Below are 17,812 nucleotides of genomic sequence, written 5' to 3' on the forward strand. Positions count from 1 at the left end.
ACACAGACCCCACCATTATTAGGAACGGAGGAGGAACCTCTCCTTGACCAAACTCTAGCTGGGCTCTTCCTCTCCAGACTTCCATTTTCACCACTGCACTAGACTTTAGCAAGAATCTGGCTCAATCAATTTAGCTTGAATTCCAACCTTGATATCTGATTGCCTTCCATGCATATCTGATCAAACCCTTCATTCCCATCCATCATCCCCCACTCATCCAGGTGATGTCCTAGGCCTGCCACAGCAAGAATACTCTTCTGGCTAGACTCCCTCCCTCTCTGTAGGGCTTCCCTGTTGGTAACCCCTTCTGCTCTCCCCTACACCGTTACTGTTTTATACATTCCCTGTTGGTAACCCCTTCTGCTTTCCCATTACACTGTTACTGTTTTAGACATTCCCACTTCCCAAGTGGATGTGTTGGTATGCGCCTGTAGTGCCAGCCACCTCGGGGGCTACCCAACGAGGAGTTTTGTTTTGTTTTGGAGACAGGGTTTCTCTGTGTAGCCCTGTCCTGGAACTCACTCTGTAGACCAGGTTATGAATGTCCTAGAACTCAGAGATCTGCCATGCCTCTGCCTTCCATGTCCTGGGATTAAAGGTGTGCGACACCACTGCCTGCTCCAACCAAGAGTTTGAGACTAGCCTAGCAGCATAGCAAAAGCCCTCCTAGAACAATCAATCCCCTTTTGCCCGTGGTCTTCATGGCTGCATCCACCCCTCTCACCAATGGTCCTCGCTCAGTCCACCTTACCCCCTTCCTGAACAAGTGTCACATCTCTTTGCTTTAACAGAAACCAAACTGGATAAACTATAGCAAAACTTCTGAAAAGACGAAAATTAAGGACAATTTAAAAAACAATTGTATGGCTCAGCAGCTGGCAGGTAAAAGCACTGGCTGCTCTTACAGAGGTCCTGAGTTCAATTCCCAGCAACCACACGGTGGCTCTCAACCATCCCTAAGGAGGTTGGGTGCCCTCTTCTGGCCTGCAGGCATACATGCAGGCAGAACATTATATACATAATAAATAAATAAATTTTTCAAAAACAAAAAAAACCAATTGTAACACAGGCAGCTGACTTGTGAATACAAACCATGAAAGCTAGAAGATAATGGAATAAAGACTTAAACGTTAGAATACCTACCAAGTGCAGAATTTTAGTTTAAAAAGCAAAATAAACATCTAAATTGTCATCAGCAAATCCTAAACTAAATGACATACTCTAAGTATTATTTAAGGGAAAAAGGAAACTATTAGAAAGAATCCTAAAATTACAGGAAGGAACATAGAACAAGCACTATTTCAGGAGACTACACTGAGAAACCTGAAGGAAACTGGCAGTCAAAATTCCATCGTGGAGGACAAGGGCCCCCAGAGATTGATAGGAAGTTAAAGGTTGCTAGTGGGGAGGAGCTAGCGAGGTCCCACCCTTCTCTGAGGATCCGATGGCTGCTGGGTGACGAGAAAGCAGTTTCTTTAACGACACCGGAGCAACCCTACGCTACTGAGTCACAAAAATATGCCCAGCAAAAGAGTGCACAGCGTTAGCTCTGAGACCTGACAGGCAGAAGCACCAGGAAGTAGGTTGGGGTAGCCCAGCCAAGCCAACCGGCACCAGTACTCAGCAGACACTGAAGATGGTCCTGAAGTCCATTAAATCAATTACTGAGATTGTAGCAGCAGCAGGTAACACTGAACCCACTGGGTAAACCTATTTGTTCGCTACTATTTAGAAGCAGTGAAGTTATTCCTGAGTAATGAAAAAAAATCTACTATTTCTAAAGACTGAGCTGTTCTGACCTCTGGGAAAATAGCTTCTCTTTGGCCATTTCCTGGGTCTGTAATAACATAAAGAGTTCTGAGATGAAAGTGGCCATGCCAGTAGCAGGGTCCCCCGAACGCCACAGATCTAGAGTTGACTGGCTTTGTACTGTAATCATACTAGGGGCCAACCCAGATCACAGTGAGTTCCAGTACAAAAAAAAAAAAACCCAACCCATCACCTCAGCCTCTGTGTGACATTCGAGGGTGATACCAGGCACAAGACTTAAAAACAGGGCCCAGAAGAACCAGTTTGATCTTGTCCACCCAAGAGATCCAACTTCTTGGAGAACAGCAGATGCCCATCTCACTAGACTTCAGGAGACAGCACATCCCTTCCACTCTCTGTTCTGTTTTCTGAGACAGGATCTCACACTGTAGCTCAGGCTGGTCTGGAACCCTCTACATAGCCCAGGCCAGGCTTAAACTTGAGGTGATCCTCTTGCTCAGCCCTGGGGGAGTCACCATACCAGACTTTTGTTCTTTTAATACATTTTATGATTAAAAGTCCCCACAGAGGGGTAAGTGGAGGAAGAGGAAGGAGTAGAAACTTGGATTGGTATGTATAATGAAAAAAAGATAGTCTGTTTCTTTTAAAAATATTTTAAAAAAAGTCCCCACAGAGCAGAGTCAGAAAGCAATTGCATGTTATAGGTGGATCATTCACTCACATGACATCCAGCACAGAATCATTCCGAATGACTTTATGAGAGACATCAGCAAGTAGGAAGAGCCCTCCATCTGTCCTCCGGATGCTAGCTGCATAGCCAGGCCAGATCTGCAACCTAAAGAAAGAGGTGTTCCAAGAGCATCAGGGCCACAGAATTCCATGCCCCAATTAGACACAATACTCATACTGTCCTTTCCAATCATAATAAGGAAGCCCTAGGGGAGAAATGTAATCAATTCAGTTATCAGTACAAATTTACTAAAAACAGAAACAAAAAGATTTAGTTGATTAAATTGTGGTTAGCATCATAAAATATGGGTGAAGTTTTTGTCCTAAGTATAGTGGGCATAATGAAAAGTTTCCAGAACATTCAAAAGTGAAGGAGGAAAAAACCAAATCACCTTACCTATGTTGCTGTAGCACCATGGCACTGGTAGGGTCGTAGAAGTTTCTCCCCACAAGCTTCATATCCAAAAGTTTCATTACCCTGAAATAAATGTGAGGGGTGAATTTCCTTTCTCCTCCTCCGAACTGGGGGTGCAACTCGGAGCTTTACAATCGCTAGTCAAGCACTCACCACCGAGCCACATCCCAGGCCTAATAGAAAAGGCTCTTTCAGTCTTAGCTATGGCTTCCTCTACAAACCTGAAGGTGCAGAGAAGTTTTTGTGTTTTGCACAATGTAGCTTATGTTTAGAATGATCTTGCTATAGAAACGTAAAGCTAGCAAGGCAGTCATCTGGAGTTTGAACAAATGGTTGAAGGCTCTCTCAGTGCCCAACTCACCAAACATAAGGCTATTTCCCAGCCTAACTGCGTTACTGTTCACCATGAACTAAAGAGAATGCAAGTGAACTAGTTTCCAAATTTGTGAACAGCCCACCAAGGGGACCGTGTTTGTTCCAGTTCACTTTAAGTTCTGTTTCATTAAATAAGAGGTAGTTTGGGATTAACACCTGTGCAAAACTGAAAGCCTCTAAAAAAAAAAAAAAGATAAGCAATTGTAAGCTATGCATATTTTTTAAAGCCTAGGAAAAAATCTGCCAGCAAATATGTTTGCACTCTGAGAAGTCTCTTCACCCATAACCCTATTAAATAAACAATATTGACATCTGTTTTGGCTGAATATGGTTGCTCATGCCTGTAATCCCATTAGGGAAGCTGAGGCAGAAGGATCAGGATGGGCTATCCTCAGCTATTTATCAAGTCTGAGACTAGCCTGAGTTACATGAAATCCTATCTTAAAGCAAACATCTGGTCTGAAAATTCCTAAAACTAATCCAAAGGAATCCATTTGCCTACTCAGCTACCCACACGCCTAATTGCAGGGATCCAAATCTGACCTATTGAGTGAGAGATAACTTTTGAATGAGTTGATGCTAAGGTCACCCATTAAGTGCTTCCAAGGCCACCCACAGACACCGTGTGGCACCATCCACACTTCCTGGGGAGCCACACTCCAAGCACGGTGGGTGAACTAGAGGCGCAGGCTGCAGCAGCTTCCTTACCGCCGGAAAACAACGTTGTAGAAAGGAATGCACAGGTCAGAGCAGGGCTCCAGGATCTTCGTCAGCTGGATCCTAATGCTGATCTCGGCATCGTCCGTTTTCCTCTGGCTTGTTAACTCAACAACCTAACAAATATGTACAAGGAACAAGAAGTTACAGACATGAAGTCTTAGCCCTAACTTACCGAGTTCTACAGCTCAAAATGTAGTTTCAACTTTCTCCTCACCCGCAGCCTGTGCTGGCAAAATCAGTGTGACAATAAATAGATAAACAAAAATAAATAAAATTCAAAGTTGAAATTTTAAATCTTTATTTTTTTTACTGTATGCAGGTGCCCAAGGAGGTCGTAAGGCGGCGCTGAGTTCCCTGGTATTAGAAGGATGATCAAGAGCCACCCAGTACCGGTGCTAGGAACCAAACCTGGGTTCTCTGCAGGAGAATCAAGTGCTCTTCACTGCCTAGCTATTACTCCAGGCCCTGATGTTGAAAATTTGAGTGATTCTTTGCCACAGAGGTCAAAGTTTCTTACCACTCCACCTATGTGAAAGGTCACTTCTTAAACTTAAGTGGGGGATCTCTGCTGTGTCCTGCAGAAGTCTGCCTTCTGTCTAAAAATGGGAAGGAGCAAGTCAAATGTCCAAGGGGTCTGTACTTCGCCACTACTAGAACCATCAGAGCACACGGGAGTTTCACCCACACCACAATCTCCACTAGGTCTCACTTGTTGAAGCTTGACAGGAAGATAGAGAATAGACCCATCAAAAGCAGTGACGTTTCCCGTGACAGTCTGATGGTCCTTCAGCATGCCAAACCTCATACTTTTACACTCCACGTTAGGGCTGCAAAACAACAAAAGAGGATTTTAGTTCAAATTGAATCTTACTACAGCTGTGTAGTAAGTCTATTATTTTGAGAAGCAGTTTTTTGTAACTGCAACTCCACCTAGTGGTCACAGTTATAATTACACAGCTGATTAAAACAATGAGGCAAGGATACCTGCTTGGATAGAAACATTAGATATTGTAAATCTACCAGGCTTGGAGTGTATACCTGCTGTTTAGCTACACGAGAGGCTCAGGCAGGAGGATCATCAGTTTAAGACCTCTCTGAACAACAGAGAGAGACCTGGACTGAAGGAAAACAAAACCAACACTAACCCATAATTTTCGCTAGCTAGCTTCACGTGTCATGTGCTCCCTTCTAGACTTCAGGGCAGGGTCAGAACACTAAGGGCCATGTGTAAGTATCTAAGACTTTACAGGAACATACGACTGTGCATCTCTGCTGTCCTAACACACAATCAGACACAGCATAGAAACTCCTGAGCGTGGCAAAGCCCCAATGAAAGTTCACTTTAAAACAAGCTGTGGGCCAGACCTGACCTTGGGCTGACTGTGGTTCGCCAATCACTGCTGTCTTCAGAGGCACACGTTTTTAAAGTGTTGTTTCCTTTTAAGTGTTTAACATCTTTCTTCAGGATTTATTTTTACGTATGTGTATATGCATGTATCTGTGTGTGCCAGAAGAGGGGAGCAGTTCCCTAGAGCTGGAGCTACAGGGGGGTTGTGAGCCACCTGATACAGATGCTGATAACTGCAAGAGCAGCCAAGTTCCTGTCGTTGTCGTGGTGGTGGGGTTTGTTTTGGTTTTTATTTCTGAACATCTCTCCAGCCTTTTGTTTTTATTTTTTTGTTGAGACAGGGTCTATGTAGACCAGGCTGGTCTTGAACTCAAAGAGATCCACCTGCCTCTGCCTCTGCCTCTCAAGTGCTGAGATTAAAGACATATCCTGCCATAAAGTTGGGTTTTTGGTTTTTTGTTTTTTTTTTTTTGGTTTTTCGAGACAGGGTTTCTCTGTGGCTTTGGAGCCTGTCCTGGAACTAGCTCTGTAGACCAGGCTGGTCTCGAACTCACAGAGATCCACCTGCCTCTGCCTCCCGAGTGCTAGGATTAAAGGCGTGCGCCACCTCTGCCCAGCGACATCACCTTGTTTATGAACCGTACATGTGTAGTACCTGTGGAGGCCAGCAGAGAGTGTTTATATACAGTGCAATTCTGGTCTTCTGGAAGAACAGACAGTGGGTTTAACCACTGAACCATCTCTTCAGCCTCCATGGCATGTTCTTGTGTCCCCACAGACAAGAGGATCTCTGGGGTCTACTGGTCACCCAGTCTGGCCTAGTTCAGTCCAATGAAAGACATTGTTTTGAAAGGTGTGAATGACATTCCTGAAGATAACACCTGAGGTTTTTTTCTGGACTTCACATGTGACCACTTGAATACATGTATATACGTATATAAAAACCGAACACTATGTATGATCCAGTAACCCACTTACATATATAGATCTAAAAGATATACAATCATTTCAAATCAACATCTACATACAAACCTAGATTTACTTTAGAAATTTCCCAATAGCCATGACATAGTCATCAGCACATGGATACAGAAAATGTGAAATACACACTAAAGTTCCTTCCCATACCCTTTACTGTTCTTCTGAAAGTTCCATGCATCTATATAATGAACTTCAGTAGTTTTCACACTATTACCCTATCCTCTCCTCCCTCTTCAGATAAAGCCATTCTTCCTAAGAAGTACTGAACTTGGACAGAGACCCCCTGGCTTGACTGCCAGAATTCCAGGTAGACCACCCACCCTCAGACTCTCTTGGTATTTCCAGCCCTGTCCCCAATGTCCTCTCCTCTCTTCATCACCATGCCTCTGCCCCCGACTCAGGCAGAGACCCCCTGCTCAACCATGCTAGTCAGCAGAAGTCCAAGTAGGCCACTTTGAGATTCCATCTTACACCTGTCAGAATAGCTAAGATCAATAACATAAGTGACAGCTCATGCTAGCAAGAATGTAGAGCAAGGGGAACACCCCTCCATTGCTGGTGGGAGTGTAAATTTGGACAGCAACTATGGAAATCAATATGGCAGTTCCTCAGAAAATTAGGAATCAATCTACCTCAAGACCCAGCTATACTACTCTTGGGCACATACCTAAAGGATGTTCCATCCTGCCAAGGACGCTTGCTCAACTATGTTCATAGCAGCTTTATTTATAATAGCCAGAAAGTGGAAACAATCTAGATGTCCCTTAACCAAAGAATGGCTAAAGAAAATGTGGCAGCCAGATAATAGTGGCCCATGCCTTCAATCCAAGTCCTCAGAAGGCAGAGGCATGTGAATCTCTGAATTTGAGTCCAGCCTGGTCTACAGAGTGAGTTCCAAAACAGCCAGGATTGTTAACAGAGGGAAACCTTGCCTCAAAACCACAAACAAATGAAACAAAACAAAGAGAAAAGAAAGAAAATGTAGTATATTTACACAATAGCGTATTACTCAGCTGTTAAAAATGACATCACAAAATTTGCAGGCAAATGGATGGAACCAGAAAACATCATCCTGAGTTAGGTAACCCAGACCCAGAAAGACAAACATGGTATGTACTCACTCATAAGGAGGGATTTGTTGTTAAATAAATGATAATTATGCTATAATCCACAGACCCAGAGACACTAAGTAACAAGTAACAAGGAGAGGTCTAGCGGGCACAGAAGGATCTCCCTGGGAAGGGGAAATAGATTTGTGGGTTGCCTGACACGGGGTGGGGACAGGAATAGGAGAGATCAGGTGGGGTGGGATGGAGGGAGGGAGAATGTATGGGGAAACAAAACTGGAACTGGGAGGGTATTGGGGGGACAATGTGGAAACCTAGTGCAGTGAAAACTCCGGAATCTATGAGGGTGACCCTAGCAAGGCCTCCTGGAAATAAAGGATATGGAGCCGGAACTGGCCATCTTCTGTAACCAGGCAAGGCTCCAAGTGGTAGGACTGGGACACCAACCTAGCGACAAAACCTTCGACCTATAATTTGTCCTGCCCGTAAGATGTGCTGGGGCAATGGTGGGGCAGAACTAACTTGCGGGGGTGGCCCACCAATGACTGGTGTAATCTGCAGTCCACACCAGAAGAGGGAGCCCATGCCTGACACTGCCTGCGTGACCAGGAACTGGAGGCTGGATAGCCCAGAGACCCAGGGTAGAATCAAACACGATTGGAGCAGGGCGGTGGTGGCGCACGCCTTTAATCCCAGCACTCAGGAGGCAGAGGCAGGCGGATCTCTGTGAGTTCGAGGCCAGCCTGGTCTACAAGAGCTAGTTCCAGGACAGGAACCAAAAGCTACGGAAAACCCTGTCTCGAAAAATCAAAAAAAAAAAAAAAAAAAAAAAAAAAAAAACACGATTGGAAAAAAAAATCAAAAAATTCCTAAAGATGCTCTGCCACACTCATAGACGGATGTCTAACCCAGGTGTCATCAGAGGTTTCCTCCAGCAGCCAGTGGAAGCAGTTTCAAGAGACCCACGCCAAACATTAGGCGGAGAAAGAGCCCAGGTTGGAGGTCTCCATAGGGTTCCTCCCCTTGAAGCATGGGAACCTCATGGAAGTGAGGGAGGAGGCGCTGTAGAAGAGGGGTCCAGGAAGCAGTTCTCAGAATCAACTAAGCAGGGCTCACAGGGGCCCACAGAGACTGAAGCAGCTATCATGTCTGGGTCTGCACGAGGTCCTCTGCATAAATGTTATTGTTGTTGACCTGGTGTCTCTGTGGGACCGACAGTGGGAGTGGAGGTGTCTCTGACTCTTCTGCCTGCTTTTAGGACCCTTTTCCTCATACCCAGTCTTGATATGAGGGTTTGTGCCCAGTCTTTTTTTTAAAAAAAAAATCACAATCCAAAGTAAATAAATAAGTAAAACTAGTAAGGTTTTTCTGAACACAATTAGGAAAAAAAAGAGAAAAGTTCCCCCTCTGACTTTCATGTATTTTTAAATTTTTATTTTATTTTTATTATATGTCTGTGCACATATTATTATTTTTATTAAATGTGTGTGTCTGGTCCCTGGGGATACCAGGAAAGAGTGTCAGATCCCCTGGAACTGGAGTTACAGATGGTTATGAGTCACCATGTGGGTTCTGGGAATTGAATCCCGGGTCCTCTGAAAGAGCAGACAGTGCTCTGAACTTTGGAGCCATCTCTCCAGCCCCTGGCCTTAGTGTCTTTGTGTATGACCCACTGAGTTTCACTAAGGTTGCTTGTATGATACTAGTTACTACAATACAGGCAACTTTTAAAGACTACACTAGTGAAGAAAATTATACCAGTTCCCAACGACCATCAACTACCACTGTCTGTCAGCAGGGACAGGGCCTCATCGGCCCCTCCTCCATCCATGAGAAAATGTTAGCAGGGAATTCACAGATGCAATGGTTATGCCCTGCTGAGAGTCTGTGCTTTGTCTTCTGAGCGGCACATTTCCTATCCACGGCTCTTAGCCTTCTCTCCATTCCTTTTCCACAACGCTATATGAGGTTTGGTGGGAGGGATATAATTACTCCATTTAGAACTGAGCACTTCACAATCATTTAATTCTTAATGCTCTGACCAGTTACAATCTCTGTAGGAACTCACTATGTAGCCAGACTGGCCTCGAATGAAGGACAATTCTGCTTTGGCCTCCAAGTTCTGGGATCACCATAATGTTGCCCACACCTCACTTCTATAGTTGTGAAAAGGAACTCTGTCATTTGCAGTATGGAGGAGCCTGTAAGACATTATCTTAAGAGAAATTGGCCAGTTACTAGCTCTCACTTACAGAGAGAGATGGCTCAGTGGTTAAGAGCACACACTGCAGCTGGTGGTGGCGGTGCATACCTTTAATCCCAGCACTCAGGAGGCAGAGGCCCACAGCTGCCTGTAACTCCAGCTCCAGGTGGACCTGACACCTCTGACCTCCTTGTGCACCTGCACACATGTGCACATACCCATGCACAGACACATAAATACACATAGTTTAAAATCCTTTTTAAAGATCTCACTTATAGGGCTGGAGAGATGGCTCAGAGGTTAAGAGCATTGCCTGTTCTTCCAAAGGTCCTGAGTTCAATTCCCAGCAACCACATGGTGGCTCACAACCATCTGTAATGAGGTCTGGTGCCCTCTTCTGGCCTGCAGGCATACACACAGACAGAATATTGTATACATAATAAATAAAGAAAGAAAGAAAAAGAAGAAAGATCTCACTTATAGGTGGCATCTAAAAAAAGAAAAACCAAACTCATACAGAATAGAGTAATGGTGAGATGAGGAACAAGATTTGCCATCAAGGCAGCTGTGCTCTGTGACATGGGAGAGTGAGCTTCAGTGAGTGACCATAACTTCTAATACGCTGCTCAGAGGGACTTGATTGTTCTCCCCGCAAGTAGGTGGTGTCCCAGGTCAGGGGGTGTCACGATGTGTGCATACAGGAAAACATTAGGGTCAGCTCCAGTTACAGTACTGTAAGAAAAGTGCAGGTCTCCACCCTCATATTTCCTTCAAATGTATTTCAAAACAGCTGTTTTTCATGATTCCAGCCAATGACCTCTAGAGAAAGGCTTTCCCATAATTTTATGAAGAGAACATAAACTACTAGGAACCATTATGCTTAAAAAGTAAGAAAAAAAGTCTTAAAATGTTGCTATAAAATTAAAAATTTTTCCTTTGATTTCAAACCGAGTTTATTTTATTTTTTAGATTTATTTTTATGACTTTTAATCATCTGTATGTGTCTGTGTGTGGGTGTGGTGTCAGGTCCATCTGGAACTGGCATTACAGCTGGTTGTGAGCTGCCCAATAAGGGAGCTGGGAGCCAAGCTCAGGCCCTCTGCAAGAGCAGCACATATTCTTAACCACTGAGCATCTCAATCCCACACCCTTGAGTTTAACCCTGGACTGTCATTGGAGAGATATGAAATGTCTATTATGATAATGTCTGTATAGGAGGATCCAGGTTTTGTGAGTTTTGGACTTATACAAGTAGCAGGAATTTAAGACAAGGGTAAAAAATTAGATGAGCCACGACCATGGAAGGACGCTGGATGCTACTCAGTAGCAGAGCACTGCCTAGCATGTGTGAGGCCCTGGGTTCAAGCATTAGGACAGCCAGAGAAACAGGAAAGGCTAAAGGAGGAGCCTGTGCAGATCACAGCCCCTGAGCTTACGTCCATCACTTCCACTTTAAATCCATGTCTAACCTCAGACCACAAAACTGTGCCTATGAAATCAAAGCCTGAATTGGGAAAAGAGCGAAAGAACACACACATACTAACTCTGAACTTCCTCCCAGAAACTTGAGTGCAGGCTCAGTGCATGGGGAACAGTCAGTGAGGAGCAGTTCAGACGAGTACCGAGTTACCTCCAGACCATCCCTGTCCTCTAGAAAGTGCACAAGGAAGAAAAACAGCTGCACAAACCTGAAAGTCACATGATACTGATAGACTGCTTCATTATGACACTGGATTTTGATGAGGTTCAGTCCCAAAGACTGGGGTGTTCCTTTTGATCCTTGCTTGACCAAAATCTCTCTGGAACAGAAGGAAAGAAAAAAAGATAAAGAAAGAAGAGAAAAAGCACAAGCCAGGCATGAGAATAAACAACTTAGTTCCATCTACTCAGGAGGCTAAAGCAGAAGATCCCTTGAGGCCAGAAGTTCAAAGCCAGCTGGGACTACATCACACATACATACACACACATACACACACACACACACACACACACACACACACACACACACACAGCATATACCCCAATAACCAACTGACCGGTCCCCATCAACAAGGAAAAGAGTGGGAAAATAATTCTTCCCATTCCACTTACAGCTACACAAACTGGGAATCAAGGTATACAAGTGCAGCCACGTCAAATTACACGGTAAAGTCATCCAGGCTGCCCTGCAAACAGGGCTAAAATAACCAAGGCCAGCTCTCTAGGGACAAAGAATTACTTCCAGAGAGATAGATGAGAGGCTGCTAATACTCCTCCTAGGTGACATTCTTATCTTCAACATGACAGCAAACAGTGTCATGTGGAAGGCAAGTGACATGCCATGCGTCTGCTCACCGGAACACCCAACTGTTTATAGTCACAGGTAAACCCATCACTTCTTCAGGAATCTCTTTGCCTATCTCCCCTCTGTCAAAAGGCAAACACACTCCAACCTGTATCAGCCCAGATGAACGTGGACTCACAGGACAGCATCCACACTGATACCCAGCAGGCCGAGTGCAGGCTGCAGAAGCACCTCTGCCTCCACCATGCCTCCTCTAGAGCAGAAGGTGATCGGAACTCACTTTTCCTTTCGTTCCATAGTCAGGACTGGAAGGGGATCTGCAGGGTGCAGTGGGGTCGGAGACAGAGTTAGAGGCTGTGGCAGCCGAGGGGGATCCCGAGCACTAAGGCCAAAGGCGCTGGGAGGTTTGTCCACTCCTCTGCCTATACTGCTGCCTGCTCTTCCCAGTGGCAACAAGGAAACATCAGAGCTGCCTCTTCCCAGCATTCTGAAATGAAGAAGAGGCAAATCAGGGCTTTCCTGGCTAGACAATCCACTCAAGTATACCATTCATTTCATTTTAAAAACTGGCTGTGATTTTATTACTGAACATGATTTGGTGGCGTGCAGCACAACACAGGGAAGGCCCCAGAAGTGCAGGACCCACCATGCGTCCAGGGGATCACTACTAGGGTATATTTGACCTTACAGCCATCAATGACGGGCCGCTTCTCAGTTATCAGGTCTTCAAATTCATTTGCATTAAACTTAGTGAAGCGTGGATCTTTTTTGAGGTATGGGTCTTCTGGCGGCCAGAGAACTTGAACTTGGCTCTACACAGGGCCTCAACAAGTTCCTTATTCAGCAGTTTGGTGTGAATGGACATGATGACCTGGCCAGTGTGAAGCCTGGCCACGACCCTAGGGCTTCTCATAGACACATACCTGTCTAGAGCCTAGACTGGGGACAGTACTAAGATCAGAGACATGAACAGCCTCCACAAAACTGTTTCCAAGGTCCCTTGAGCAACCAGGTCAGCAACACGGTACACACACTCCCAAGGAAGCTGTGGTGCAACCACTGCTACTGTGGATCCAAGGTCAGCCTTAGGATTCTCTTAAAATAGAGACCCGCTCATTATCCACTCTTCATATGCCCTGTCAAAGCCACCTTTCTAGGCAGAATTAAGGGGAATGTGACTCATATTTTACCATCAGGGGACCTTCTGAAGAGGCAAAAGAAGCTGTGGTTCCCAGTGGGAACTACTCTCCCTTCCCAATGGCTTCCTGGATGAGCGGCCACCAACTATTCCCAGGAAATACCCACCTTGGAACCCATCTTGGGGAATGCTCATCTAGATGGTAACACGCCTAGCCCAGAGCCTCTCTTTACATCCTACATGTGAGATTATGGGACAAAGTGGCTTGACCTACCTACTCCAACCAACTGAAGCCTCTGCCAGCTTGCTGTCCCCAGCTGCCAGCACTGAAGGATCAGGCAAAGCGGAATGGGGTTCTTCTCTGTCTTTGAGAACCATGTTAGCGGAAAAGCCTCGACCTAGAACGCCTCTGCCTGCAAGAGCCAAACGTCAGCTGTTACTATGAGCTGAGCATGTCGCACACGTAGGTTTCTGAAGGCAAACCATGTGGACACAAGAGCCAAATCTCACAGGCCTCCGTCACACACGAACCAAGTGACACATATGCCTCCGCACTTCCAGTTGACTTCTACATACCTAGAGAAGGCACGTCTTGTTTCGAAGGGCTCCGGAAGGACGTATCAAGGCCCATGCCGCGGAACATGGACACCAGACCCACAGACTCCTAGGGAAAGGTAATTAGTAAGATTATCCTAAGAAATGGATTGGAACCCTAGAAACAACAGCTTTCTAAAAAAAAAAATTGCCTTCTCCAAATTCTATCTGTGTTATAGGAATAAGAGATATCAGCTGGTGAGATGGCTCAGAGAATCAAAGTGCCTACTGTCAAGCCTGAGAATCGGAGTTTGATCCCTGGGACCCACATGGAGGAAGCAGAGAACCGCTCGTGACAGCTGTCCCCTGACCACCACACCTGCTGTGTCACTTGTGCCTGTGCACACACACACCACGCATCTACACACAAATAAATGCAAGTTAAAAAAAACTTTTTTAAAAAAGGATAAAGTTCTTCATAAAAAATTTCAACACTTCTCATCACCTCTTAGTAGACTTTAAAGTAAATGTAGTTGAGTTAAAAACTATGAATTTAGGGGGCTGGAGAGTTGGCTGTGCAGTTAGAGCACTGGCTGCTCTTCCAGAAGATCCAGGTTCGATTCCCAGCACCCATGTGGCAGCAGAGGATCCAAAGCCCTCTTTTGCCTCCACAGGCACCCGGTGTGCATGTGGTGCACAGACATACATGCAGACTAAACACCCATACACGTAAGAAATACATTTTTTAAAAAGTCTATGAATTTGGCGAGGCTTGGTGGCACACGCCTTTAACCCTAGCGCTCAGGAGGCAGAGGCAGATGGATTTCTGTGAGTTTCAGGCCAGCCTGGTCTACACAATGAATTCGCAGGACAGTCAAGGCTATACAGAGAAAGCCTATTTCAACAACAGTATAACAAAAAAACAAAAACAAAAACAACAAAATGATGGACAGGGTAAGAAAATACTACAAAATACTTGTCTGCTTTTCCAGGTTTTTAATTTTTATTTACTTATTTTGAGGTATGATCACACTATGCAGTCCTTGCTGACCTGGAACTCACTGAATAAACTGGGGTGGCTCACAACCATCTGTAATGAGGTCTGGTGCCCTCTTCTGGCCTGCAGGCATACACACAGACTATTGCATACATAATAAATAAATAAATAAATATTAAAAAAATCACCATAGAATTGAGAAATTAAATCTGCTCACACTACAGCAGCAATAGCAAGGATCCTCTTTATCTTCAAGGAAGTTTTATCCAGGGATTTTTGAAAGGAACAAACTAAACAACTATTACCTTGGAGGCAAGATTGCTGTCAGTACTACAGAGCTAATCAGAGTAGAATTTGAACACTCAGAAGCAGCAACAGGTTGTGTTTGAACTTCTCATTTATATATGAAAGGATGAAAAAAATGAAGAAAAGAGAGGACCTAAGCTAGAAACCAACCCAAGGCACCCACGCCCATCTAGTGTTTATTTCAGGCACTTTCTCTAGGGCCTGAATTGCACAAGATGCCTCTACTTGCCAAAAACAAACAAAAAATAAAAATAACAGCCCTTGATTTTACAGAAAGTATCCTATTTCCTAAGCCCTCTGAAGTAGTCTTACCTTTTGTACTGGCTGGAGCTGTGGACTGGATTCCTCTGGCTTTCTAAACACAAGGCCTCTGCCTGGAGGTCCTGCCCTACCCCAGCCCGAGTCCAAAGGTCTAGGAGTCTGGGGCCAACAGCCTGGCATCCGAACACACTGGGATGGATGGACAGGGGTGGACCCCCTGAACAATGGCCGGACAGGATCCATCGAGAGACTGTAGAAATAGCTGCCGGTTCTGTTCTGATCACCTGCCAGCAAGTTCAAAGGATTAGAGATATAGCATCTGTTGTAAATAGAAGCTTTTCTGCTGAGAGTTGAGAGATGTACTATCTATGGCTGTAATAAGTCTTCAGGAGTCAGTTTAATACTATGTCCACTAAGCAGAATAACAGATTCACTCTAAAGGTTTTTTTTTTTAATTAGAAAACATTTTTTTTCTTGCCGGTGGTAATGAACACCTTCAATCCCAGACTCTGGAGGCAGAGGCAGGCAGATTTCTGTGAGCTTGTGGCCAGCCTGATCTATAGTGAGTTCCAGAACAGCAAGGGATACAGAGAAAAACCCTGTCTCAAAAAACAAAGTATTCGGGCAGTGGTGGCACACGCCTTTAATCCCAGCACTCGGGAGGCAGAGGCAAGCGGATCTCTGTGAGTTCGAGACCAGCCTGGTCTACAAGAGCTAGTTCCAGGACAGGCTCCACAAAAACCACAGAGAAACCCTGTCTCACACAAAAAAAAAAAGTATTTTTTTTTAGAAGCAGGGTCTTGCTATGTAGCCCTACCTGCCTTTCAACTCTTGACAATACTCGTGCCTCAAGCTCCCAAGTGCTGGCATAACAGGCATGGACCACCACACCTGTCTTATTTATAAGACAGGGTCTTGCTGTGTAGCTCAGGCAGGCTTTGAACTTGCATTCTTTCTGTGTGCTGGGATTATAGGAATAAGCTCCCACGTCCCATCAAGACTCCTAGTGGAGCTAAGAACAACATTCTAAGCACCTCCCACTAACCAAAGTCCTCCTTGAACTTCTCTACCTAAACAGCCTCTCTGGAAACTGTCCATCAACTAACCACCTACTGTAGAAAGGAACAAGGTTTTATGTATGGGTGTGGTTTGCTGTAGCTGACACCACCATACGGTAAAATGACTGTCAAAAAATACGTACGGCTTTTGTTTTGCTTTCTCCTTTAACAAAGCCTTGTCCCTGTGCCCCCCTACACCTCCACACACACAGACACACACACACACACACACAATATCTATAGCTGTGTTCTACTCTACTCTTTTGGGTTTAGTTGCTTTTCTGAATCTTTATCCAGTTTTTTTTTTCTTTCAAACACCAGCAGGACTGAGGTCCCCAAGGAACAAAAGCTTCCTGCTCTGAGCCTGTACTACCTGCTCACTCTCACAGGTTCCATTAAATGCCTTCCCTCCCCAGCTCCCTAGTGATGAGCCGGAGCCTATCTCAAATCCATCAGGCCTCTTCAGAATCATTTTATGGTTTTCAGATTTCAAGACTCACTCTGTAAAGGGTTTCTTTCATTGGCCTGACCTGCTCCTGATCCTTGAAGAATCTTTTTTCTCTCTTCCTTTATTCCCCTCTTGTGCTGGGGATCAAAGCCAAGGCCTTATGCATTCATTAAACCACTGAGTTACACTCCACAATCTCAGAAATCTCTTCTGAGCTTTTGAAAACCTGACTGCACTATTAGCTACAGAGAAACCCAACCACACGAAGAAAGAAGATGGACACTCAACTAATTCTTCAGTGTTGGTCCAGATGGAAGTAGCTTAAGGGCTTCCAAAAGCCTTTGAACTAAAGCACTGCCTCTTGTACTACAAAAGCCAATAAGGCTTTCTTTCCCGTCTCAACGACTACCACAGTTCTATCCTTTGGTTGCTAAACCTGCTCCTCAGAAGCTGGTACTTTTTGCCACACCACCCTAGCCCTACCTAAGACTCTAGAAGTCAGTTGTCTAACCGGTACATACGAAGCTGTAAACAAACCTCTGGGATCCTTTTTACCCTTCTAATATTGCATTTACAGATTCGGACTTCTCCTGAAGGGCCTTCCTTCTAGTGGGTTTCCTCACCGGGTTGGCTCTCAAGCACTGGCCAGTGAAGGGTCCCCAACCAGTCCTATCTTCTTCCGCTTCTCCATGCATGCCCTTTGGGTTGGACCACTAGGCCTCGAGCCTAACCTGAGGCCAAGCCCGTCACAGCGAAACCCACCCAGGGTCCACAATAGCAAAATACCTTTTCGACCAACTGGATTGTGGCCAGCCAAGTCTGGCCTAGTTTTCTCTTTAGAGCTTGTGTCACTGAACCCCAAGCGAGTGTCCTTCCTCCTCGAGCCACTTCTTTTCCGTCCTATTCCAAGCCCTGCGTTCCTCCTGCACACTCGGCCTGGAATAACGAATTCCAGTCCACCCTACCCCCCCTCCGCCCACGCCACCTCGTGCTTATGGGGGAGGGGCGTGGGGTAGGAGACAACCCAAGGGGAGGGCCCTGGCTGAGAGCGCTCTGCTCACCACCAGGCGCATGAGCAAAAGCCCCTCACGCCTGCGCCATGCCTTCCTGGCTGTTCACATCTGACTCTCATCCTCTCACCTGGCCTCTAGCAGTCAGGACCCTGAAGCACCCTGCCT

General features: G+C 45.3%; 1 protein-coding gene across 2 annotated transcripts in view; it reads right to left on the minus strand.

Moving 5' to 3' along the window:
• The window catches only part of Piwil2 (piwi like RNA-mediated gene silencing 2), a 54,084-nt gene extending 38,686 nt beyond the window's left edge, over positions 1 to 15,398 (minus strand). The window contains exons 1-9 of one of the 2 annotated variants that reach the window (XM_075949384.1): positions 15,180 to 15,398; positions 13,607 to 13,694; positions 13,305 to 13,443; positions 12,173 to 12,379; positions 11,297 to 11,407; positions 4,719 to 4,836; positions 3,998 to 4,122; positions 2,897 to 2,977; positions 2,492 to 2,605 (exon numbers count right to left, since the gene is read on the minus strand). In XM_075949384.1, coding sequence (XP_075805499.1) covers positions 2,492 to 2,605; positions 2,897 to 2,977; positions 3,998 to 4,122; positions 4,719 to 4,836; positions 11,297 to 11,407; positions 12,173 to 12,379; positions 13,305 to 13,443; positions 13,607 to 13,694; positions 15,180 to 15,371 — 1,175 coding nt within the window. In that variant the 5' untranslated portion in view covers positions 15,372 to 15,398. The remainder of the gene's footprint in view (positions 1 to 2,491; positions 2,606 to 2,896; positions 2,978 to 3,997; positions 4,123 to 4,718; positions 4,837 to 11,296; positions 11,408 to 12,172; positions 12,380 to 13,304; positions 13,444 to 13,606; positions 13,695 to 15,179) is intronic. The other variant, XM_075949383.1, reaches the window with a different exon arrangement.
• Positions 15,399 to 17,812: the final 2,414 nt, after the last annotated feature.

This window comes from Microtus pennsylvanicus, chromosome 15 (genome assembly GCF_037038515.1).
Source record: "Microtus pennsylvanicus isolate mMicPen1 chromosome 15, mMicPen1.hap1, whole genome shotgun sequence".
In the NCBI taxonomy this organism is placed as follows: domain Eukaryota; kingdom Metazoa; phylum Chordata; class Mammalia; order Rodentia; family Cricetidae; genus Microtus; species Microtus pennsylvanicus.